General features: G+C 44.2%; 2 protein-coding genes and 1 non-coding gene across 8 annotated transcripts; 2 read left to right on the forward strand and 1 right to left on the reverse strand.

Annotated features, from left to right (window-relative positions):
• Nucleotides 1-1999: 1999 nt before the first annotated feature.
• LOC106563298 (uncharacterized) lies at nucleotides 2000-4761 on the reverse strand. The gene is made up of 2 exons (XM_014128783.3): nucleotides 4445-4761; nucleotides 2000-4142 (listed from the first exon to the last, which is right to left on the reverse strand). Exons 1-2 carry the CDS (start codon nucleotides 4641-4643, stop codon nucleotides 2539-2541), a joined length of 1803 nt encoding a protein of 600 aa, XP_013984258.1. The 5' UTR covers nucleotides 4644-4761; the 3' UTR covers nucleotides 2000-2538.
• A 1126-nt stretch (nucleotides 4762-5887) lies between these two features.
• LOC106563296 (PH and SEC7 domain-containing protein 1) lies at nucleotides 5888-22663 on the forward strand. 6 transcript variants are annotated; one of them, XM_082958164.1, is made up of 15 exons: nucleotides 5888-6173; nucleotides 7899-8596; nucleotides 9183-9857; nucleotides 13064-13154; nucleotides 13670-14888; nucleotides 15074-15154; nucleotides 15284-15455; nucleotides 17107-17196; nucleotides 17336-17379; nucleotides 17610-17782; nucleotides 17893-17963; nucleotides 18120-18265; nucleotides 18498-18642; nucleotides 21900-22046; nucleotides 22206-22663. In XM_082958164.1, the coding sequence occupies exons 3-15, from the start codon at nucleotides 9336-9338 to the stop codon at nucleotides 22488-22490; spliced, it is 3186 nt and encodes a 1061-aa protein (XP_082814290.1). In that variant the 5' UTR covers nucleotides 5888-6173; nucleotides 7899-8596; nucleotides 9183-9335; the 3' UTR covers nucleotides 22491-22663. The 6 variants fall into 6 exon arrangements, with proteins under 6 accessions (XP_082814290.1, XP_013984253.3, XP_013984251.3 ...); XM_014128778.3 differs by lacking the exon at nucleotides 7899-8596; XM_014128776.3 differs by lacking the exon at nucleotides 5888-6173 and having other exon boundaries at nucleotides 6251-8596.
• On the forward strand, nucleotides 13390-13465 carry trnaa-ugc (transfer RNA alanine (anticodon UGC)). Its single transcript has one exon. It is a non-coding gene; the product is annotated as a tRNA-Ala (tRNA).
• Nucleotides 22664-23429: the final 766 nt, after the last annotated feature.

The raw sequence follows: 23429 nt of genomic DNA on the forward strand, positions 1-23429 counted from the left end.
AATGCTGGTGTCAGAATGAAAAAATGTAAATATAACATTGTAGAAATAAACACATAATTGAACCCTAGTTGCTAGTGGGGGTGGATGGAGACATGTTGGCTGGGTGGGATGGAAGGTTGGGGGCGGAGGCCCACTTCATTTTGGTTTTCTTTTCCTGTTTATACTGAATGTATTATTACTTAAACTCTGTGTTTTGTTTTTCTTTTGAGTGGCAGCTCACTGGTAAATGTTATATAAACTGAGTATATTAACTAAAATGGATATTGTACCTGTAATTTCATATTTACATGTGTATCTGAGCTATTGGCGTTCAAGCAGGCAGAAATCCAGCCAGTATGATGCAGCCCTGTGATAAAGTCTCTCACTACACTGGAAGTTAATAGGAATGACTTTTAAATCGTGAAAACGTCTATCACACGTCAGATTTCAATACTGGCCGATGTCATAACTCAGGCGGATGTCTTCTCTCGAATGAGCCATTGAGCATTTTTTTGTGATATTCATACCTTGAGAAATGTGTAATTTAATGGAGGGTCTAACGCATTTGTCCTATTTGTCTGCGTCTTTCGTCCAGGGTGCATTGCATGGTGCCGTTGCCAGTGAGGACCACAAATACAAATTCCATCTAGACACCGTTGCCCTAGAGCACACAAAAAACTATACATACCTCGGCCTAAACATCAGCGCCACAGGTAACTTCCACAAAGCTGTGAACGATCTGAGAGACAAGACAAGAAGGGCCTTCTATGCCATCAAACGGAACATAAAATTCAACATACCAATTAGGATCTGGCTTAAAATACTTCACTCAGTTATAGGACCCATTGCCCTTTATGGTTGTGAGGTCTGGGGTCCGCTCACCAATCAAGAATTCACAAAATGGGACAAACACCAAATTGAGACTCTGAATGCAGAATTCTGCAAAAATATCCTGTGTACAACGTAAAACACCAAATAATGCATGCAGAGCAGAATTAGGCCGATACCCGCTAATTAACAAAATCGAGAAATGAGCCGTTAAATTTACAACCACCTAAAAGGAAGCGATTCCCAAACCTTCCATAACAAAGCCATCACCTACAGAGAGATGAACCTGGAGAAGAGTCCCCTAAGCAAGCTGGTCCTGGGCTCTGTTCACAAACACAAACAGACCCCACAGAGCCCTAGGACAGCAACACAATGAGACAACCAAATCACAAGAAAACAAAAATATAATTACTTGACACACTGGAAAGAATTAACAAAAAACTGCGCAAACTGGAATGCTATTTGGCCCTAAATAGAGAGCATACAGTGGCAGAATACCTGACCACAGTGACTGACCCAAAAATAAGGAGCATAGCCTTGCTATTGAGAAAGGTCGCCATAGGCAGACCTGGCTCTCAAGAGAAGACAGGGAATGTGCACACTGCCCACAAAATAAGGTGCAAACTGAGATGCACTTCCTAACCACCTGCCAAATTGTTGACCATATTAGAGTCATATATTTCCCTCAGATGACACAGATCCACAAAGAATTCTAAAAAACAAATACAATTTTGATAAACTCCCATATTTATTGGGTGAAATACCAGTGTGCTCCTTGTCCCAGAATCACCCAGAATGCACCGCGCGGCCCATTGACATAGCATGGACATTTCCCATCTCCGCAAAAGTATATATGCAGTTGCGAATGTTAGACTCCACATCAATCTGCAGGTTGAACATGGTGAGATTGTAGACCCCTACATTGATAGCTGTAAAATCACCTGAACAAATTGCACTAACTACCTACTTTACATGCTGGTATTGTCTTTGGTATTACTGTGTAGTTATGTTTGCTAAATCGCCAATAGAGAGAGCACTGCGGATTTCGTAGTCGACTTGAGCTGCAACAGATTTCCGCACCAATTTTCCATGTTGCTACCAACCTTATAATAACGTCAAAATGAAACATTTGTTCATAAAACATATTGTTCACATAGTGTTGTTTAACAGTGTAAATGAAAAGAATGCGTGGTTTTGGGTGGATTATTCCTTTAATTACACTTTGAATAATAAATAGTTTTCAAAGTTCGGCATCATTCTTACCAAAAGAACGCAATATTCTAGTGAAACATGTTGATTTGTTTAAAACCATTAATTGTGAAAATGAACGGCATGTTCATAGATTAAATGAAATAGTTTGTCTCTAGGTAAAAGCCATCGCAACCAATTTGGGTGAATTTCATTATTTACACCTTGTACAGACTAAAATGCATGACATTCTTTTTAAGAAAATCTACATTTTCTTAGAGAATATGACTTAAAAGCTATGTACAGTGTTAGGAAACAACATTACCACTATATACATAGAAAGGCTCTACCACAAATGACAATTATTACCATAGTTCAATACTGGCAAGACTAGAAGCAGTTTGCTGTCCTACTACTTGGGACAAATCTAAACTTGAGTTCTCATGAAATTCAGCATACAGTGTTTCTACAACATTGTACTGATACATCAACATTAAATATCCATATATACTGCACTGTAACACATACAGTAACATGACAGTCTTAGTCCTCAATCTTTATTTCTAGGTTATGGGGAACATCAGTCCCACTGGTACTGCCCTCAATCTCTTCAGTCCTTATCTCCTCATCTCCATGAGTCTTCTGGTGCTTTTTGAGGGATGACTGGTCGGTGTAGGTCTTCCCACACTGGTCACAGGTGTAGACCTTCTCCTTGGTGTGAACCTGCTCGTGTCTCTTCAGATGGCCAGACCTACTGAAGCTCTTCCCACAGTAAGAGCAGCTGTACAATTTCTCCCCTGTATGAGTCCTCAGGTGCAGCTTGAGGCTGCTCGCCACGCTGAAGCTTTTACTACACTCTGAGCACGTGTATGGTTTCTCTCCCGTGTGCATCCGCTTGTGTATGGTGAGGTGGCCTGCCTGGCTGAAGGTCTTCTCACACAGGTCACAGTGGTACGGCCTCTCCCCTGTATGAATCCTGTAATGTGTTTTGAGGTCCCCCATACCATTGAACCTCTTGCCACACTGTACACAGCAGTAAGGCTTTTCCCCAGTGTGTATTCTCTGATGTATTCTCAGGTTACCTGCGTTGCTAAATGTTTTGGTGCACACAGTGCAACTGTATGGCCTCTCTCCTGTGTGAGTTCGTAAGTGGACTTTAAGCTGGTTGTGTTCACTGAAGCGCTTACCACAATGTACGCAGCAGTACGGTCTCTCTCCCGTATGAACACGTTTGTGTATTCTGAGCTGGCCCGGGTGACCGTAGTTCTTCCCACAGAGGTTGCAGCTGAACGGTCTCTCTCCTGTGTGAGTGCGCTTGTGGGACTTGAGCAGGTCTGCCCGGACAAAGCGCTTGCCGCAATAGTTGCAGCAGTGGGCCTTCTCGCCACTATGATTCCTCAGGTGAATGTTGAGGGAGCTCACTCGACTAAATGTCTTCTCACACTGGGTGCAGTTATAGAAGCCTTGTGTGTTTTTAGAGGGCTCTGTAGCGTGAGAGTTCAGAGTGGGTAAAACGTCCTCCCCTGTCGTCCCAGCAGGGTCAGTTCCCATGTCAGGGTAGTATGTCAAGAAAGGATCTTCTTCTGGCTCAGACTCTCCAGTATCATTGTGACACAGCCTTCCCTCCGATTCAACAAAATGGCCACCCTCATCGTCTCTCATCTCCATGTGAATGTCAGACACTATGGTGACTTTGACATCACTGTCGCTGTCTCTAGAGTCCACATCTGTGTCCAGTGGTGACTGAAAATGTTCATCATACTCTTCAGGAATGATATAGCTCAACTCAGCACTCTCCATCTTAATTTGCTTAGATGCCAGGTTGAGAGGAGATGGAGGTTTTGAGAGGTCTATAGCATAGTCATCCTCCATATCAGGTTCAGTCTTTATGGTTTTGAAAATTAGGGTGGAAACCTCAGTGTCTGAGATGTTTTTGAGGCATTCTGGTTCCTGCTGAGCTGCTGGATCCATAATGGAGACAGACCCTCTGCTCTGAGGCATCTTGCCCTTGTGCTGTCTCCTGGAGCTCCTCCTCTCATCACCCTGTGTTTTGATTGGCTTATGGGATTGGCTGACAGATGAACGGCTGGAACATGTCTTCCTTGAAGAGTCAGGGAGGTGAACGACGTCCTGGTTACTTCCAGGGTCTGGGCAACAACAAATACATGTTAAAAGTAAAAAAATGTCCAACAAAGTCAGGGGATTACTATCTACTACAAGTTCTTACGTTGAAAGCTAGTTTGCAAGTACCACTGACAACAACTGTTGTCCATGGTTCCAATGGGTGCTTGGAAAAGGACATATAAAACATGCAACAGAGAGGGGTCAGCTAGGCTCGGTCGCCATCTTGGCAGCATGTACTTCAAGATGGGACAACAAAGGACAGCTGCAACTAACGATTGCTGCACTGGCGATTATTATTTTGAAGCCAACTGCATTGTGTACGTACCCTTTACGATCGAAACATTATTGTCTTGTTCGTGCAGCCTTCGTTTAAGATCCTCATTCTCACTTTCAATTCTTTGTATTTTGCCCTTGTACTCAGACAACGATTGGTCCACTGATTCCAATATGTCACTTACTGTGGCTTTAAAAATCTCGTTCAGAGACGACTCCAAAAACACTTTTAAGTCTTTTGACTTCGCCATAATCTGAAAATAAATTGCATACAAATAAAATATTAAAACCTAAACTATCTTACGAGGTGGGTGTGTACGAGGTTGCTGCCGTGTCCGGAACAAAGCAGTAATCGTCGCGTGAAAGTGACGTGCCATCCCGTCAAAGTGACGTGATCTCCCTAGCGCCTCTCCCTCTTCTACCGCCTCCGCAGGTAAGGAGGACGCATTGCATGTGTGTTACCCGTCGTTTCAAGTGTAGTAGGCAACCAACAACCTGGCAGGTAAATGTACACGTTTAATGTTATATATGTGATATATTTAGTGCATTCTTTCGAGGGCGGCTTGTAGTAGCTTGTTTGTTGATTTGACACGTGTTTACAGTTCAAGAAGCATAGACCCAAGTCATACATGTCACAACAACTAGCCCTGGCTACAAGCGGCGCGTCTTAATTAACAACATTATTCATCAAGTCGACACATGCAAAGTGGTTCTGTTTAACTGTTTTGTTATTTTGAGGTTTCCATGGAACAATCCTTAGAAAAACACAGTGGGAATGTTGTCTTGGAACCAGTAGACCAGGGGGAATATGGTCCACTGGGACTCATACGTATTTGCTTCAAAGGATGCCTACAGTGCCCTGACGCTCGACCAGTCCACTCCCTTGTGTCAGTCAAGACTTGCAGGAATGAAGTTGAGGCACTCCCCTAACCTGTGGCTGAGTTATATTAAGCTGGTCCGGTTGGACCGGCCTATGACCGGGCGTGACCGGTGAGGGAGGAGCGCCATGCTCAAATCAAACAGGAATCTGCAGTGCTTGGTTATGTTGTCAACAGCATGATCCATCGTTCAGAAACATACAGCTATTTTCCATAAAATGTATGTTCACATTTTCAAACTAGTTTTCATTGGGAAGGCAGCATAAGCCTTTTTATAAAAAAAAATATAAAAAAAACAACATACAGAATCCTACTCATTCGTCCACCTTTTGTTTTGAGTCGACTTCGCTGTCGGCCAGAACGAGGCAGCTGGCTCATGCCCGGGAGCAGCACGGTTCCAAAACGAATGCAATCACTTTTCACCCAGTGCAAAGTATGCCTGCCCGGGCCAGCATTATAGAATCCCCTCAATGTATGCTTGTGCGCATCTGTGCCTTTAGGCTGTGGGCGGGCCCAATGCTCTCAGGTGTCTTTGTGCTATTTCGCTCCCTGCCAATCACAATGTGGCTTTTCTTTCTTTTTGTTGCCTCTTCCCCTGTTTTTGCAAGGCATATCCATGTTGCAGATGAGCAGAGGGAGGTGGAAGTCTGGGATCTGTTGCCTGGAGATGAGGTATCTCTCACAGAGGAGGAGTGGACTAGGACTTGCGACATGCATCCTCTGTGACACCCCAGGCTAGCGCTGTGTAAGTGAGAGAGGCTAGAAAACTTGTCATCTGAGGGATTACACCTTGTGCACTAAGCTGTCTGTCTACATGGCAATAAAGAGGTTTTTCCCCCCAGACTGACTTAAAGCCTTACTAACTCACTGGTCATATGATACCCCCTGAGAAGGCTTTAAAGGGTAAGTCCAAATTGAAGTTTACTATGAAAATGGCAAGTGTTACTCTCTGAAAGTAGTTTGTGTTTGAGTTTTTAATGATCTCAGGCATGTTATTAGTTTGCTGACAGCAGTAGTGTTTATTATCTGGTGTTTCCACACATGAATAATATATATTAACCTTGTTATCCTGTTGGTGTTGATGGTTTCATTCAAGTTTGTGGTTTGGTTTGTGCATCGTGGTACTTGTCATGTAGAGCCTTTGGGTGTGGTGTTGAAGAGTCAATGTGGTTACAGTCAGTTTGGCATCTCACTCTGATAGACTGTCTCAACAGCTAGAGTCCCATGCATAGTGCCTGCCAATACAATGGTCCACTGGTAGGGGATGATCCACATAATCACTGGGACATCCACAAGTTCATGTAATGGTTCATCAGCAGCGCTAAACCTTTGCCATTGCCTTGTCCCTGATTATTAGACCTTCATTTCCTGAATTTGGTTCAAATATGCTCAACAAAAATATAAATGTAACATGCAACATTTTCAAAGATTTTACTGAGTTACAGTTCATATAAGGAAGTCAGTAAATTAAAATAAATCAATTAGGCCCTAATCTATGGATTCACATGACTGGGAATACAGATATGCATCTGTTGGTCATAGATACCTTACAAAAATGGGACTCACAATGGGGCCTCAGGATCTCGTCACGGTATTTCTGTGCATTCGAATTAACATTGATAAAGTGCAATTGTGTTCATTGTCTGTAGTTTATGCCTGCCCATACCATAACCCACCACCACCATGTGTCACTCTGTTCACAACGGTGACATCAGCAAACCGCTTGCCCGCACGACTCCATACACGTGGTCTTTGGTTGGAGGTACTGACAAATTCTCTAAAATAATGTTGGAGGTGGCTTATGGTAGAGAAATGATCTGGCAACATCTCTGGTGGACATTCCTGCAGTCAGCATGACAATTGCACCCTCCCTGAAAACTTGAGACAACTGTGGCATTGTGTTGTGTGACGAGACTGCACATTTTAGTGGCCTTATATTGTCCCCAGCACAAGGTGCACCTGTGTAATGATCATGCTGTTTATTCAGCTTCTTGATATGCCACACCTGTCACGTGGATGGATTATCTTGGCAAAGGAGAAATGCTCACTAACAGAGATGTAAACAAATTTGTGCACAAAATGTGAGAGAAATACATTTTTTGTGCGTATGGCACATTTCTGATATATTTTATTTCGGCTCATGAAACATGGGACCAACACTTTACATGTTGCATTTAATATTTTTGTTCAGTGTAGTAATGCTGGTATTTTAAAGGACACAACTGAAATCTCTCTCTTATTAACTTTAAGAACCTGAAGACTTAATCACCAGCAACATTCAAATCCAAGGTCAGAGATTATTGTTGTTATTACAACAAACAATAGATAGACCTGTATTGTGCCTGCATGAAGGGAACAATGTTCCTCTAATTAGATAACTGTAACCTATGACCTGAATACCTTCAAATATTATACCTAAAGAATGATGATGACTTTTATGAGCGAGTCACTAGTCTTTATCCAGACTCCAAAGTAAGAGTAATCTAGTTTATACAACACACACCTGGATCTTTATACAATCTCAGAGATCTGAAAATCTCATTCACACAGATTCAATGAGGAAGTATGGGGTGCAAAAAGAAAGTATCTATCTAACATAAGTTTATACCGTTCTTTAATGTCTTTAAGTGGAGCGCCAGCCTAGCACCCTAACAGGAAATGAGAAGTGAGCACCCACACAGGAAGTGTGGCCAAGCACGGTCCCGGATGTTGGTTATGTGATGTGAGTAGACTATTGACAAAAAGGCTGAGACTGAAAGAAAGAAATGGAGTGAAAGTTTATATAGAGGGAATAGGAGGTATTTGAACCCTTTTCCAAGTCACCCTTCTTTTGATGACAGTGCAATTCTCAAGACTAGAGGCTTAGTATAAGGCTTCACATGAATTGTTACAAAAATGCTGTGTTTATATCAGGTAGTGTCCTTGGTATGGATCAACAACATACTACTGTATATCTTAACTGATCTCCTCAGAGTAGTTCCATGGACCATGACCTATACATGTACATCATGGTAGCTCAAGTTGATGGTTAGCAGTAGACATGAATATTCAGGATACAGTGAAACCACTCACACCCCCACCATCTGGCTCTCACTCTCTATTTCTCTCCATCTTTGCTCTCCAACTTCTCTCTCTCTCTCTCTTTCTGTAAAGGCTGCTCTTCTGTGGTCAGGAAGTAAATGCGCCTCTGTAATGTTTCAGCAAAAGTCATTGCAAAGCACATCCGCTGTGCCACGCCAAAAGAGAGAGAAGTCAACAGGGTTTATAAAACAACCTCTTCCTTAAAATATATTAACTGGATAGTGTTTGGTATGCAGAAGTGAATGGTGAGTGTTGGCTTACATTTTAATATGTTTTAGAGACACTGTTTGTCATTGAACGGTGCCTATTTGTGTATGATGTGTGAGCGTGACATGAGCCACCACTGGTCTACATTTTAGGATGTTGGCTTTCTGTCAATTGAAAGAGTGCTAATCTCACACCCTAGTCCATTTTTTTTTTAAATAATACAATTTACAAATTGAAATTTCACACTGTAATATTCTTGATATATGAGTCAGGTGTTGGGGAGTAGATTTTAGCCTGCAGAGTAGTATTTCCTCTTCGATTTACTGTACCTGTTTAGATTGGCTTTCATTTGGCAGATGACTCAGTTCGCCACATATGTTTATTTATAAACAAGTGCCAGAATGATTGATCTCCTCAAGGTGTACTTAAAGAGAACCTGTCTTTAGCTAAACATATTGTCTTACTGATTTATTTTCATTTGAACATTAGCCCTTTACAAACACTACTTGTTTGACATTACTGTGGGAATTTATGAGCGAGTCACTAGTTAGTTTGAATGAATGTTTTGCCATATTTTATTGTACGTGAATGTTCTTGCTTTACGGACCTCGTGCACATAACTAGGGCAGCACCGGAAGCTAACCAACCACAGGAGTCAACCATGACAGCATCACTTTGACCTAATTCCAAGATGGATGCCCTGCCCAGCACAGAGGAACGAGACTAAACTAAGTTGAGACATATCTCTCTGCTTAGGACTGAGTGAAGAGAGAGGTTATGGAGGGGTCTAGGGTGCGCTCTCCTCTCCCAGACCTCAGGGAGCCAGATAGCCAGACATGGCCCAATATGGATCTCCCACTACAGAGCAGGCCACCGGAGGAGGCTATTGGGTGGAGAGAGATGGAGGAGCAAGTGAACCTGATGGACAGGGAGAAAGAGGATAACTCTCTTCAGACTGAGGAGCCAGAGGAGCACTGGGATTCCATGACTTTACCTGTGTACCCCATGATCCATCCCAGTGTCCCTCTGTCCTTTGCCACGGTGCAGTGGGACATAACCGACCTCTCCCCTGACATGCCCTACCCCATGACTGACAGCCCGGCCGATGAGCTGGACTCCAGTGGAGCGGCCAGTCTGGACTGGACTGTGAGTCCCCTGTCCCACCACCAGCAGCAGGAACATCAAGCCTGTGTAACAGGAATCAACATAGAGCTGTCTGTCCAGGAGAAGACACATAATCACAACGGACCGGAGCAACAGCTGCCTTTGGACACAGACCAGAGTGAAAGCTCCCCTCGGGTACGTCAGGCAGACAGGAAAGGATTGTGGTTATGTGTCTGTTGTCATTTGAGATTATGTTGCTGTGTGTTTGTGTCCATTTTTGGACCTTTATTTCCTGTGTGCATGTGTGTGTTTGTCTGTGAAAGTACAAGAGAAAGAGAGTATTTAGGATGAGAAATGGCTCTACCTCTGTCTATTCATAGATTATATACCAGCATTTAGGTTTCAGTCGTAGGTTGAGATGAGGTGGATGGAATATACAGTACCAGTCAAAAGTTTGGACACACTTACTCATTCAAGGGTTTTTCTTTATTTTGACCATTTTCTACATTGTAGAATAGTAGTGAAGACATCAAAACTATGAAATAACACATATTGAATCATGTACAGTGAGGGAAAAAAGTATTTGATGCCCTGCTGATTTTGTACGTTTGCCCACTGACAAAGAAATGATCAGTCTATAATTTTAATGATAGGTTTATTTGAACAGTGAGAGACAGAATAACAACAAAAAAATCAAGAAAAACGCATGTCAAAAATGTTAGAAAATGATTTGCATTTTAATGAAGGAAATAAATATTTGACCCTCTTAAAGGGAGTGCTCCTAATCTCAGCTTGTTACCTGTATAAAAGACACCTGTCCACAGAAGCAATCAATCAATCAGATTCCAAACTCTCCGCCATGGCCAAGACCAAAGAGCTCTCCAAGGATGTCAGGGACAAGATTGTAGACCTACACAAGGCTGGAATGGGCTACAAGACCATCGCCAAGCAGCTTGGTGAGGTGACAACAGTTGGTGCGAATATTCGCAAATGGAAGAAACACAAAAGAACTGTCAATCTCCCTCGGCCTGGGGCTTCATGCAAGATCTCACCTCGTGGAGTTGCAATGATCATGAGAACGGTGAGGAATCAGCCCAGAACTACACGGAGGATCTTGTCAATGATCTCAAGGCAGCTGGGACCATAGTCACCAAGAAAACAATTAGTAACACACTACGCCGTGAAGGACTGTAATCCTTGAGCAAGGTCCCCCTGCTCAAGAAAGCACATATACATTCCCGTCTGAAGTTTGCCAATGAACATCTGAATGATTCAGAGGACAACTGGGTGAAAGTGTTGTGGTCAGATGACACCAAAATGTAGCTATTTGGCATCAACTCAACTCGCCGTGTTTGGAGGAGGAGGAATGCTGCCTATGACCCCAAGAACACCATCCAAACCGTCAAACATGGAGGTGGAAACATTTTGCTTTGGGGGTGTTTTTCAGCTAAGGGGACAGGACAAATTCACCGCATCAAAGGGACGATGGATGGGGCCATGTACCGTCAAATCTTGGGTGAGAACCTCCTTCCCTCAGCCAGGGCATTGAAAATGGGTCGTGGATGGGTATTCCAGCATGACAATGACCCAAAACACACGGCCAAGGCAACAAAGGAGTGGCTCAAGAAGAAGCACATCAAAGCCCTGGAGTGGCCTAGCCAGTCTCCAGACCTTAATCCCATAGAAAATCTGTGGAGGGAGCTGAAGGTTCGAGTTGCCAAACGTCAGCCTCGAAACCTTAATGACTTGGAGAAGATCTGCAAAGAGGAGTGGGACAAAATCCCTCCTGAGATGTGTGCAAACCTGGTGGCCAACTACAAGAAACGCCTGACCTCTGATTGCCAACAAGGGTTTTGCCACCAAGTACTTAGTCATGTTTTGCAGAGGGGTCAAATACTTATTTCCCTCATTAAAATGCTAATCATTTTAGAACATTTTTGACATGTGTTTTTCTGGATTTTTTGTAGTCATTCTGTCTTTCACTGTTCAAATAAACCTACCATTAAAATTATAGACTGATCATTTCTTTGTCAGTGGGCAAACATACAAAATCAGCAGGGGATCAAATACTTTTTCCCTCAGTGTAGTAACCAAAAAAGTGTTAAACAAATCAAAAAATATTTTAGATTCTTCAAAGTAGCCACCGTTTGCCTTGATGACAGCTTTGCACACTCTTGGCATTCTCTCAACCAGCTTCATGAGGTAGTCACCTGGAATGTATTTCAATTAACAGGTGTGCCTTGTTAATTTGTGGAATTTCTTTCCTTAATGCATTCGAGCCAATCAGTTGTGCTGTGACAAGGTGGGGGGGGGGGTGTGTGCAGAAGATAGCCCTATTTGGTAAAAGACCAAGTCCATATTATGGCAAGGACAGCTTTCAAGTAACAGACACAGAGTTCAAGTAACAGACACATCTCAACATCAGCTGTTCAGAGGAGACTGCGTGAATCAGGCCTTCATGGTTGAATTGCTGCAAAGAAACCACTACTAAAGGACACCAATAAGAAGAAGCGACACGAGCAATGGACATTAGATCAGTGGAAATCTGTCCTTTTGGTCTGATGAGTCCAATTTTGCGATTTTTGGTTTCAACCGTCGAGTCTTTATGAGACGCAGAGTAGGTGAATGGATCATCTCCGCATGTGTGGTTCCCACCGTAAAGCATGTAGGAGAAGGTATGATGGTGTGGGGGTGCTTTGCTGGTGACACTGTCTGTGATTTATTTAGAATTCAAGGCACACTTAACCAGCATGGCTACCACAGCATTCTACAGCAATACGCCATCCCATCTGGTTTGAGCTTAGTGGGACTGTCATTTGTTTTTCAACAGGACAATGACCAAAAACACACCTCTGGGCTGTGTAAGGGCTATTTGACCAAGAAGGAGAGTGATGGAGTGCTGCATCAGATGACCTGGCCTCCACAATCACCTGACCTCAACCCAATTGAGATGGTTTGGGATGAGTTGGACCGCAGAGTGAAGGAAAAGCAGCCAACAAGTGCTTGGCATATGTGGGAACCCCTTCAAGGCTGTTGGAAAAGCATTCCAGGTGAAGCTGGTTGAGAGAATGCCAAGAGTGTGCAAAGCTGTCATCAAGGCAAAGCGTGGCTACTTTGAAGACTCTATAATATATACACTTTTTTTTGGTTACTACATGATTCCATATCTGCTATTTCATAGTTGTGATGTCTTCACTATTATTCGACAAAGTAGAAATTAGTAAAATAAAGAAAAACCCTTGAATGAGTAAGTATGTCCAAGCTTTTGACTGGTACTGTACATATCAGTCATCTGAGAGCCAGGTCCCTTCTGTCTGAGTGCTGATCATCCCACCTCTTTCTCAATCACAAGTTTTCCCCAGCTTGATGTTTATTGTTGACAGCTGCTTTTGCAATTCCAGGCATGTGATACACCAAGGCCATATGTGGAGGAGCATGCAGCACACACACAAGAAGAGGAGGCTTCAGCACAAGAGCTATTTGAGGACCATGGTGAGTGCAGACCGAAGTCACTTTCGCAAATGCACCATGGGCATACTCTAAGATTTTTATTTTAACATGTGTTGACATATTCTGATAGTTGCTACCCCTTCAAATGCATTTGACCTCTCACCTCTCACTTTGACTTGATCATATAGTATGTTGAGTGCATAGGATGTTGGAGGCACCTTAATTGGGGAAACAGGCTCGTTCTAATGACTGGAGCTGAAAAATGGAATGGTAACATGGTCCCGTGTGGCTCAGTTGGTAGAGCATGGTGTTTGCAACGCCAGGGTTGTGGGTTCGATTCCCACGGGGGACCAGTACGGGAAAAAAATCATGTATGAAATGTATGCATTCACTACTGTAAGTTGCTCTGGATAAGAGCGTCTGCTAAATGACTAAAATGTAACAAATGACGCCATTCTATTTGCTCCCTTTCGGACATTATTATGAGCCGTTCTCCCCTCAAAAGCCTCCTGTGATATTGACTTGGTCGATATTAACATGGGTATCTGTGTGTTTAGACTCTCTTTCAGGGAGATGTCCATGGCCAGAGGAAGGGATAGGACAGTCTGTGACAGAGGAGACTGTCACACCCTCTGACATAGATCCTAGCTCTGTACAGACAGCAGAGTCCGAGACTAGGTCGGATACTGAGAGTTTAGACTCTGTGCCGGGAGAGAAACAGGAACAGACTGGCACAGTCCTGACTATACAGATCAACCCGGAGCAAGGATCCAGCTCTACGGACTATGAGGAGAAGGAAGAGGAGGAGGAGCAGACTGTGACTAATTTATCTGATAATGGAGATTGTGACGAGCAGACAGAACAGATAGGACAGTCAGAGGGGAGGGAACAGTCGGACAGTGAGGAGGAATCAGAGACTATAGAACTCTTAGAGCACCTGCTTGAGCCAGCTGAACTGAAAGAACAGTCAGAACTCTCAGAGAAGTCTGAACACAGTGGGCAGTCAGAGCCTAACCACACAGAACAGAGTGAATACGGGAACAATACCGAGACAACAGAGCAGCCAGAAGACTCTGAGAAACTTCTAGAGTCCGACCAGGTAGAGCATTCAAATCAGTCAGGGGAGGAAGACCAGCAAACTGAAGAGGCCCATTTACAACAGGCAGAACAGTCAGAAGTAACAGACCAGTCAGAACAATCAAAAGAATCAGAGCAGACGCAACAGCCAGAGCAAACTATGCACTCGGAGCAGACAGACTTTTCAGTGCAGGCAGAACCATCACAGCAGACAGAACACTCTGAAGATTCTGAGCAGTCAAAACAATCAGGGGACATGGAGCAGACAGAGCAGACGGAGCAGTCCGAGCAGACAGAAAACAAACCAATACATTCAAAGCAGTTAGAAGAATTACTTTTCCTTTGCACAGAGGAGCTTGAACAGACAGAACAGTCACACCAGACAGAAGACCAGAAACACTCAGGGGCTGAACAGCCAGCGCAGACTGCACTGACTGAGTTGACAGAAGAGCTTGAGCAGACAGAGCAGGTAGAACAATTGGAACAGAAAGTGTGTACAGAGGATTCATGTTTGCTGCCCAGGGAAGGAAGTGGAGAGCAACTGGAGTCTCAGGTACAGCAGATAGAGGCCTCAGAACCAGTGGTGGTCCATATGAATGGTGGAGGTTTGGACAGGGAGAAAGCCTGCAGGCTGGCTGAAAGACTCTACAGGCTGGACGGGATCCACAAGACAGATGTGGTCAAACACCTGGACAAAGAGTAAGACCAAAGGCTGCAAAACATGGAGTGGCCACACTTTACATTACATAGGCCTTATGCAGTAGTAACTATCAGGGTAATTATCCATGCTAGTAAGTACTTTCTGAGTTTTTTTGTCCTCATAATGTGTCACCTTGAGTCATGAACTTGACCTGTCTTTGTCTCCCGGCCCCTCTCTAATTCAGCAATGACTTTAGCCGAGCCGTTGGGGAGGAGTACCTCAAGTTCTTTGACTTCACCGGTCAGAGACTGGACCAAGGCCTGAGGTAAGTCCTTCACACTTTCTAATTAGATTTTTCCTAGTTCACTGTAATAGTAACAAGTAATGGTCTCAAATGAGCATCTTCCATCTGTAAATGATGTTATATTTCCTTTATTTTGCCCTCCTCTCCCAGGTCTTTCCTGAGGGTGGTGGTGCTTATCGGTGAGACCCAGGAAAGAGAGCGGGTGCTGCAGCATTTCTCCTGTCGATTCCAGCAATGCAACCCTCACACCTTCTCCTCTTCCGGAGAAGTACTCACACTCACCTGTTCTGTGATGCTTCTGAACTCTGATCTGCATGGACAGGTGAGTCCTCACTTCACTGCAAATGTGTAGGTATTTAGGGTTTTGAATGTATACACAGTTAAACCAGGGGAGGACCATCCTCCTTAGTGAATTTCAGAAAAATAAAAAGTGTGAAACAAAACAAAGTTATCCTTTTTAGATAAAGCTATACTAAATATTTTCACGTCACCAAATAATTGATTAAAATACACTGTTTTGTATTAAAAGTCTACAGTAGCCTCAACAGTACTCTGTAGGGTAGCACCATGGTGTAGCCGGAGGACAGCTAGTTTCCATCTTCCTCTGGGTACATTGACTTCAATACAAAACCTAGGAGGCTCATGGTTCTCATCCCCTTCCATAGACTTACACAGTTATGACAACTTCCGGAGGACATCTTCCAACCTATCAGAGCTCTTGCTGTATGAACTGACATGTTTTCAACTCAATCAAAGGATCAGAGAATTAATCTAGTAGTGAAAGCATAAGCTACAGCTAGCTAGCACTGCAGTGCATAACATGTGGTGAGTAGCTGACTCAAAGAGAGAGAGAGACAATAGTTGAACAGTTTTGAACAAATTAGTTTCTTAAAAAATGGAGAAGCAAAAGAGAGCGAGAGCTAGCTATATTTCATTGTGTTTTTTTTTTTTTACTTACCTATCTAGCGAATGCAGCTAGCTAGTTTAGCCTACTCAAATTCCTGGCTCAAACAGAGAGGGATGCTATGTTAGCTGGCTATGGCTATCCAACACTGTAACTCTTCTAAGTCAAGGTACGCTTTTGGTTTGATTTATTCCCAACGGGGCCCAACGGTGTAACTGCTTGCTGTACACTGTACTGCAAGATTGTAGCGGGTTTATTGCGAGTTAGTTAAAATACTTAGCTATGTTGACTATGATGTTAGCTAATATGGTGACAACGATGTAGGCTGTGTGTAGCGGTTATGGTATGACGTTTTGTTTTGGAAAGGATTTTTGCCTGGTCAGCTACTGTATTGTGCACTGAAGTTGAAAGGAAAATGTGAGAGGAGAGCGTGTAGATGCGAGAAGGAATTATACAATGAGCAAATGATCATGTGGCTGCTAGGGCGCTTGTGGCTGCTATGTGGCTGCTATGTGGCTGCTATGTGGCTGCTATGTGGCTGCTATGTGGCTGCTATGTGGCTGCTATGTGGCTGCTATGTGGCTGCTTTGAATTGAACTGTTTGTGGTGTTCAAGGGTTTATTTATTCTGCCGATTCTGTTGAAATGCATTTCTTAAACGGAAGAAAATGGAATGAAACGGAGTTAAACATACCTGAATTTGGCCAATAGAAACTCTCGTTTGCGACTGTTGGACTACTGATTACACCTTAGATCAGCTAGATGCAGGCAAGAGTGTGCAAGGCGGTATTGAATGTGTCACGGTCTGTCACCTTGATTACTGAAAAATGTCTCTCGACCTGTGCACCTACGTTGTAAACTTGAATTTGTTGTCATGATGGGTATAGGGACAATTTTTGAGTATCATGTAGTAGCCTAAACCTATCGATGTTACATTGAACTGGGTGAATGGAATATGAATGACAGTCATCCAATATGCTGCAATAGAAATAAGATCATCCTCAGAAAAAATCAAATTAAACAGCACTGACCGCTACTGAGTTAAACATTGTTTTTGTGTCTGTCCTCAGAATGTGGGCAAACCCATGTCTGTGTCCAGCTTCGTGTCCAACCTGGATGGGATGAATGAGGGTGAGAACTTCAGTAAGGAGCTGTTGAAGGTAAGATTATCCTTCCTCATTCTACACCTACTCAATATTTCAGTAGATACTGTTAACTGAAAGAACAGTGTCTGTAGCAGTCTGAAGTAGCCCGTTTTAATGGAAGACTTCAGTGTCCTTTCTCTTGTTTCTTTCTCAGGCTCTCTACAACTCCATTAAGAACGAGCCTCTGGAATGGGCAGTGTAAGTAGTCTGACTTAAGAACAAGGTAGTGGGTAGCATTATTCTATACTATTTACCACCACCTTTTCAGTCTCCCCTTGGACATGGCTGATTTACATACAGCTTCCTCTTCATGTTGCTTTCTCCAATATATTGTGGTTGTGTTACACCTCTCATATTTTCATTGTTTTTACATTTCCTTTCCATTGCTTCTTCATTCCTCCCCTCATCTCGTCAATCGCCCTGTTCAGTGATGAGAAGGAACTGAAGAGCTCCATGTTGTTGGCGGAGGACGCTAAAGAGGACGCACCCTTGCGCTCCAAGAGCAACCCGTTCCAAGATGTGCCGCATGACAAGAAGGCCACAGTGTTCAAACAGAGCTTCCTCAAACGCAAGGCCCACGCTGACATCGATGGCAAACGCAGTGAGTTGGACTGTGACACTGTTTGCACGAAACCATAGGAACTCAAATATCAGGGCAATAAAGTGTGTACAAAGCGTCATAGTGTTTGATAAATCCTTTGTGTGTGACAGCTCCTTGGGGGAAGAGAAGCTGGAAGATCTTCTATGGAGTGCTGAAGGGAATGGTCCTCTACTTACAGAAGGTTAGAGTCTCCTCCTCTTCCTCCTCTCCCTCATCTTGTCACCTCCTCTTATTCCATACTTTCCATATCACGGCCTCATGATAATGTTCTGGATGCCTTTCACACGAATCCCTCACTGCTTGTTACCCTATCCAACCTCTTCTCCCCCCCCCTCAGGATGAGTATACGATGGAGTGGCAGAGTACAGAGGAGGTGGTCAGTGTGCACCATGCCCTGGCAGAGCAGGCAGCAGACTACACTAAGAGACCACACGTCTTCCGCCTGCAGACCGCTGACTGGAGGGTCTTCCTCTTTCAGGCCTCGTGAGTCTATGTAGTGTGTATGTTTGAGAGACCGGAACTGTATCCATGTAGTATTGGAGTTGTGAATTTACATTTGTCACACAAAGGACTAATGTGTTTGACTGTTTGGCGGTGTGAAGGAACAATCGAATCAATCAGGATGCAGCAGTCCAATAATCCTGTGACTTTATGTACAAAGATATGATTAGATATGTTATGTCTTCTATGTGCACGGTTCCCTTGTTGTCCCCAGCTCCACAACAGAGATGATTTCATGGATCAGCCGTATCAACCTGGTGTCAGCCCTACACTCCTCTCCTCCCTTCCCTGCTGCCGTGGGCTCTCAGAGGAAGTTCTGCAGACCCATCCTGCCTGCCTCGCAGTCTGCCCACTCACTGGTACTGTACTCACATACCCTCTTGGTTCACTCTCTGTAGTCCCAACTGCTTTGTTTTAGTACGTTATGTATTCATTTTTGTGGGGTGTGATATTTAGGAGTCTAGTAGTACGTTGAGACTGTGAACTCAGCAAAAAAAGAAATGTCCTCTCACTGTCAACTGCGTTTATATTCAGCAAACTTAACATGTGTAAATATTTGTATGAACATAAGATTCAACAACTGAGACATAAACTGAACAAGTTCCACAGATGTGACGAACAGAAATGAAATAATGTGTCCCTGAACAAAGGTGGGTCAAAATCAAAAGTAACAGTCAGTATCTGGTGTGGCCACCAGCTGCATTAAGTACTGCAGCGCATCTCCTCCTCATGGACGGCACCAGATTTGCCAGTTCTTCCTGTGAGATGTTACCCCACTCTTCCACCAGGGCACTTGCAAGTTCCCGGACATTTCTGGGGGGAATGGCCCTAGCCCTCACCCTCCGATCCAACAGGTCCCAGACGTGCTCAATGGGATTGAGATCCGGGCTCTTCGCTGGCAATGGCAGAACACTGACATTCCTGTCTTGCAGGAAATCACGCACAGAACGAGCAGTATTGCTGGTGGCATTGTCATGCTGGAGGGTCATGTCAGGATGAGCCTGCCGGAAGGGTGCCACATGAGGAAGGAGGATGTCTTCCCTGTAACGCACAGCGTTGAGATTGCCTGCAATGACAACAAGCTCAGTCCGATGATGCTGTGACACATCGCCCCAGACCATGACGGACCCTCCACCTCCAAATCGATCCCGCTCCAGAGTACAGGCCTGTGTAACGCTCATTTCTTCGACGATAAACGTGAATCCGACCATCACCCCTGGTGAGAAAACCATGACTCGTCAGTGAAGAGCACTTTTGCCAGTCCTGTCTGGTCCAGCGACGGTGGGTTTGTGCCCATAGGCAACGTTGTTGCCGGTGATGTCTGGTGAGGACCTGCCTTACAACAGGCCTACAGTGAGGGGGGAAATTTGATCCCCTGCTGAACATCACACCTGCGGGACAGGTACAGGATGGCAACAACAACTGCCCGAGTTACACCAGGAATGCACAATCCCTCCATCTGTGCTCAGACTTTCCGCAATAGGCTGAGAGAGGCTGGACCCAGGGCTTGTACAGTGAGGGGGAAAAAGTATTTGATCCCCTGCTGATTTTGTACGTTTGCCCACTGACAAAGAAATGATCAGTCTATAATTTTAATGGTAGGTTTATTTGAACAGTGAGAGACAGAATAACAACATAAAAATCCAGAAAAACGCATGTCAAAAATGTTAGAAAATGATTAGCATTTTAATGAGGGAAATAAGTATTTGACCCCTCTGCAAAACATGACTAAGTACTTGGTGGCAAAACCCTTGTTGGCAATCACAGAGGTCAGGCGTTTCTTGTAGTTGGCCACCAGGTAGTTACCCATCCACGACCCATTTTCAATGAGCCTGGCTGAGGGAAGGATGTTCTCACCCAAGATTTGACGGTACATGGCCCCATCCATCGTCCCTTTGATGCGGTGAAGTTGTCCTGTCCCCTTAGCAGAAAAACACCCCCAAAGCAAAATGTTTCCACCTCCATGTTTGACGGTTTGGATGGTGTTCTTGGGGTCATAGGCAGCATTCCTCCTCCTCCAAACACGGTGAGTTGAGTTGATGCCAAATAGCTACATTTTGGTGTCATCTGACCACAACACTTTCACCCAGTTGTCCTCTGAATCATTCAGATGTTCATTGGCAAACTTCAGACGGGCATGTATATGTGCTTTCTTGAGCAGGGGGACCTTGCGGGCGCTGCAGGATTTCAGTCCTTCACGGCGTAGTGTGTTACTAATTGTTTTCTTGGTGACTATGGTCCCAGCTGCCTTGAGATCATTGACAAGATCCTCCGTGTAGTTCTGGGCTGATTCCTCACCGTTCTCATGATCATTGCAACTCCACGAGATGAGATCTTGCATGGAGCCCCAGGCCGAGGGAGATTGACAGTTCTTTTGTGTTTCTTCCATTTGCGAATAATCGCACCAACTGTTGTCACCTTCTCACCAAGCTGCTTGGCGATGGTCTTGTAGCCCATTCCAGCCTTGTGTAGGTCTACAATCTTGTCCCTGACATCCTTGGAGAGCTCTTTGGTCTTGGCCATGGTGGAGAGTTTGGAATCTGAATGATTGATTGCTTCTGTGGACAGGTGTCTTTTATACAGGTAACAAACTGAGATTAGGAGCACTCCCTTTAAGAGTGTGCTCCTAATCTCAGCTCGTTACCTGTATAAAAGACACCTAGGAGCCAGAAATCTTTTTGATTGAGAGGGGGTCAAATACTTATTTCCCTCATTAAAATGCTAATAATTTTAGAACATTTTTGACATGCATTTTTCAGGATTATTTTGTTGTTATTCTGTCTCTCACTGTTCAAATAAACCTACCATTAAAATTATAGACTGAAACTTTCTTTGTCAGTGGGCAAACATACAAAATCAGCAGGGGATCAAATACTTTTTTCCCTCACTGTACAAGCCCTGGGTCCAGCCTCTCTCAGCATATTGCGGAAAGTCTGAGCACTGATGGAGGGATTGTGCATTCCTGGTGTAACTCGGGCAGTTGTTGTTGCCATCCTGTACCTGTCCCGCAGGTGTGATGTTCAGATGTACTGATCCTGTGCAGGTGTTGTTACACGTGGTCTGCCACTGCGAGGACGATCAGCTGTCCGTCCTGTCTCCCTGTAGCGCTGTCTTAGACGTTTCACAGTATGGACATTGCAATTTTTTGCCCTGGCCACATCTGCAGTCCTCATGCCTTACAGCATGCCTAAGGCACGATCACACAGATGAGCAGGGACCCTGGGCATCTTTCTTTTGGTGTTTTTCAGGCCTCTTTAGTGTCCTGAGTTTTCATAACTGTGACCTTAATTGCTTACTGTCTGTAAGCTGTTAGTGTCTTAACGACCGTTCCCCAGGTGCATGTTCACTAATTGTATATGGTTCATTGAACAAGCATAGGAAACAGTGTTTAAAATCGTTACCATGAAGACCTGTGAAGTTATTTGGATTTTTACGAATTATCCTTGAAAGACAGGGTCCTGAAAAGGGGACGTTTCTTTTTTGCTGAGTTTATGTTCTCTAGTTGTGCTGGGCCAGGTATGGTAATCTGATACTAGATCTATGGTTAGGGACACTTTCTACCTGGAGTGTGTTCTGAGCCTGTTCACTGAGCCTGGCTCTCTGCTGCCCCCTGCAGGAGAGACAGCTGCAGTCCCATGCAGGCATGCTGGAGTCCTTCCAGGAAGACCTGGCCTACCTGCAGCAGAGTCTCCCTGACGGGCGCAGGGCCAAAGCCAAGGAGATGGAGGAACACCGAGTCAGAGAGGAGTACCTGCAGCATGAGGTGTGTGTGTGTGTGTGTGTGTGGGTGTGTGTGTGTGTGTGTGTTTTATGTGCATATGGGATTGACCACAATGTTAAGTTCTGTGACAGTATCGTAATGCAGGCTACATTTTTTCCCCCTTCACTCCATTAGATGTCTCATTCCTTCCTCTCCCTACAGAAATGTCGCTACGAGGCCTACATCCAGATGCTGGAGGTCTGGAAGGGTTTGAACCAGTCAACCGAGACTGAGGTGGGAACCAGCAAGCTCAGCCTGTTTGACAGAGCTGTGTGTAAGGACACAGTGGATGAGGAGGGGGAGGAGGGAACCCTGAAGAAGTCCCACTCCAGCCCCTCCCTGGATCTGGAGATGGCCTCGCAACCCGTGGTCAAAGTTAAACGCAACATCTCGGAGAGACGGACCTATCGCAAGATCATCATACCGAGACGCAACCAGGAAATATGAGGGCAGGTGTCCAAAAGTGAGACACATATAACTCTGACATGACTTTTCAATGGCTTTTTTTAGGACAGGGACAATGTGTTACTTCCAAGCACTGTCCTTTTAAGTTTTCATTTTCAGCTTGCACTTATTCAGCAAGAAGGCAAAGGTCAATAAAACAGAATGCATCCCTCAGGGATCTTGTTTGAGTCCTTTTGTTTGTTACATTCTCTCTTCATAAGATAAAAGTATTTTAGTTCATATTCGTGCACTATCAATTTAACAAAATTAATTGAACCTCAGAAGTCGATGTTTCATGCTGACGGGTCAAAAAGAGTAATAGAATCAAATCAAATGTATTTATATAGCCCTTCTTACATCAGCTGATATATCAAAGTGCTGTACAGAAACCCAGCCTAAAACCCAAACAGCAAGCAATGCAGGTGTAGAAGCACAGTGGCTAGGAAAAACTCCCTAGAAAGGCCAAAACCTAGGAAGAAACCTAGAGAGGAACCAGGCTATGAGGGGTGGCCAGTCCTCTTCTGGCTGTGCCGGGTGGAGATTATAACAGAACATGGCCAAGATGTTCAAATGTTCATAAATGACCAGCATGGTCAAATAATAATAATCACAGTAGTTGTCAAGGGTGCAACAAGTCAGCACCTCAGGAGTAAATGTCAGTTGGCTTTTCATAGCCGATCATTGAGTGTATCTCTACCGCTCCTGCTGTCTCTAGAGAGTTGAAAACAGCAGTTCTCGGACAGGTAGCACGTCCGGTGAACAGGTCAGGGTTCCATAGCCGCAATGAATGTCTCCTAACGATTTTAATCCCCCAAAACCCACATGGACCTACCTACACCTATGAATTTGCTGTGAAATGTTGAGATTCCTATTTATTTCTATTAGAAATGTGTCTCTGCAGTTACAAAATCTTACTCGTTTGCTCTGTATGGCCAGTGTGGA

The sequence above is a fragment of the Salmo salar genome, chromosome 11 (genome assembly GCF_965601325.2).
Source record: "Salmo salar chromosome 11, fSalSal1, whole genome shotgun sequence".
Taxonomy (NCBI): domain Eukaryota; kingdom Metazoa; phylum Chordata; class Actinopteri; order Salmoniformes; family Salmonidae; genus Salmo; species Salmo salar.

Excerpts from the sequence above, each read along its gene's own strand:
- LOC106563298 (XM_014128783.3), bottom strand. The coding sequence starts at position 4,643 with ATGGCGAAGTCAAAAGACTTAAAAGTGTTTTTGGAGTCGTCTCTGAAC. Across the intron at positions 4,143-4,444 it reads TAATGTTTCGATCGTAAAGG|ACCCTGGAAGTAACCAGGAC; the intron begins GTACGTACACAA and ends GTTGTTGCCCAG.
- LOC106563296 (XM_082958164.1), top strand. The coding sequence starts at position 9,336 with ATGGAGGGGTCTAGGGTGCGCTCTCCTCTCCCAGACCTCAGGGAGCCA. Across the intron at positions 15,456-17,106 it reads ACTCTGATCTGCATGGACAG|AATGTGGGCAAACCCATGTC; the intron begins GTGAGTCCTCAC and ends GTCTGTCCTCAG. Across the intron at positions 22,047-22,205 it reads AGGAGTACCTGCAGCATGAG|AAATGTCGCTACGAGGCCTA; the intron begins GTGTGTGTGTGT and ends CTCTCCCTACAG.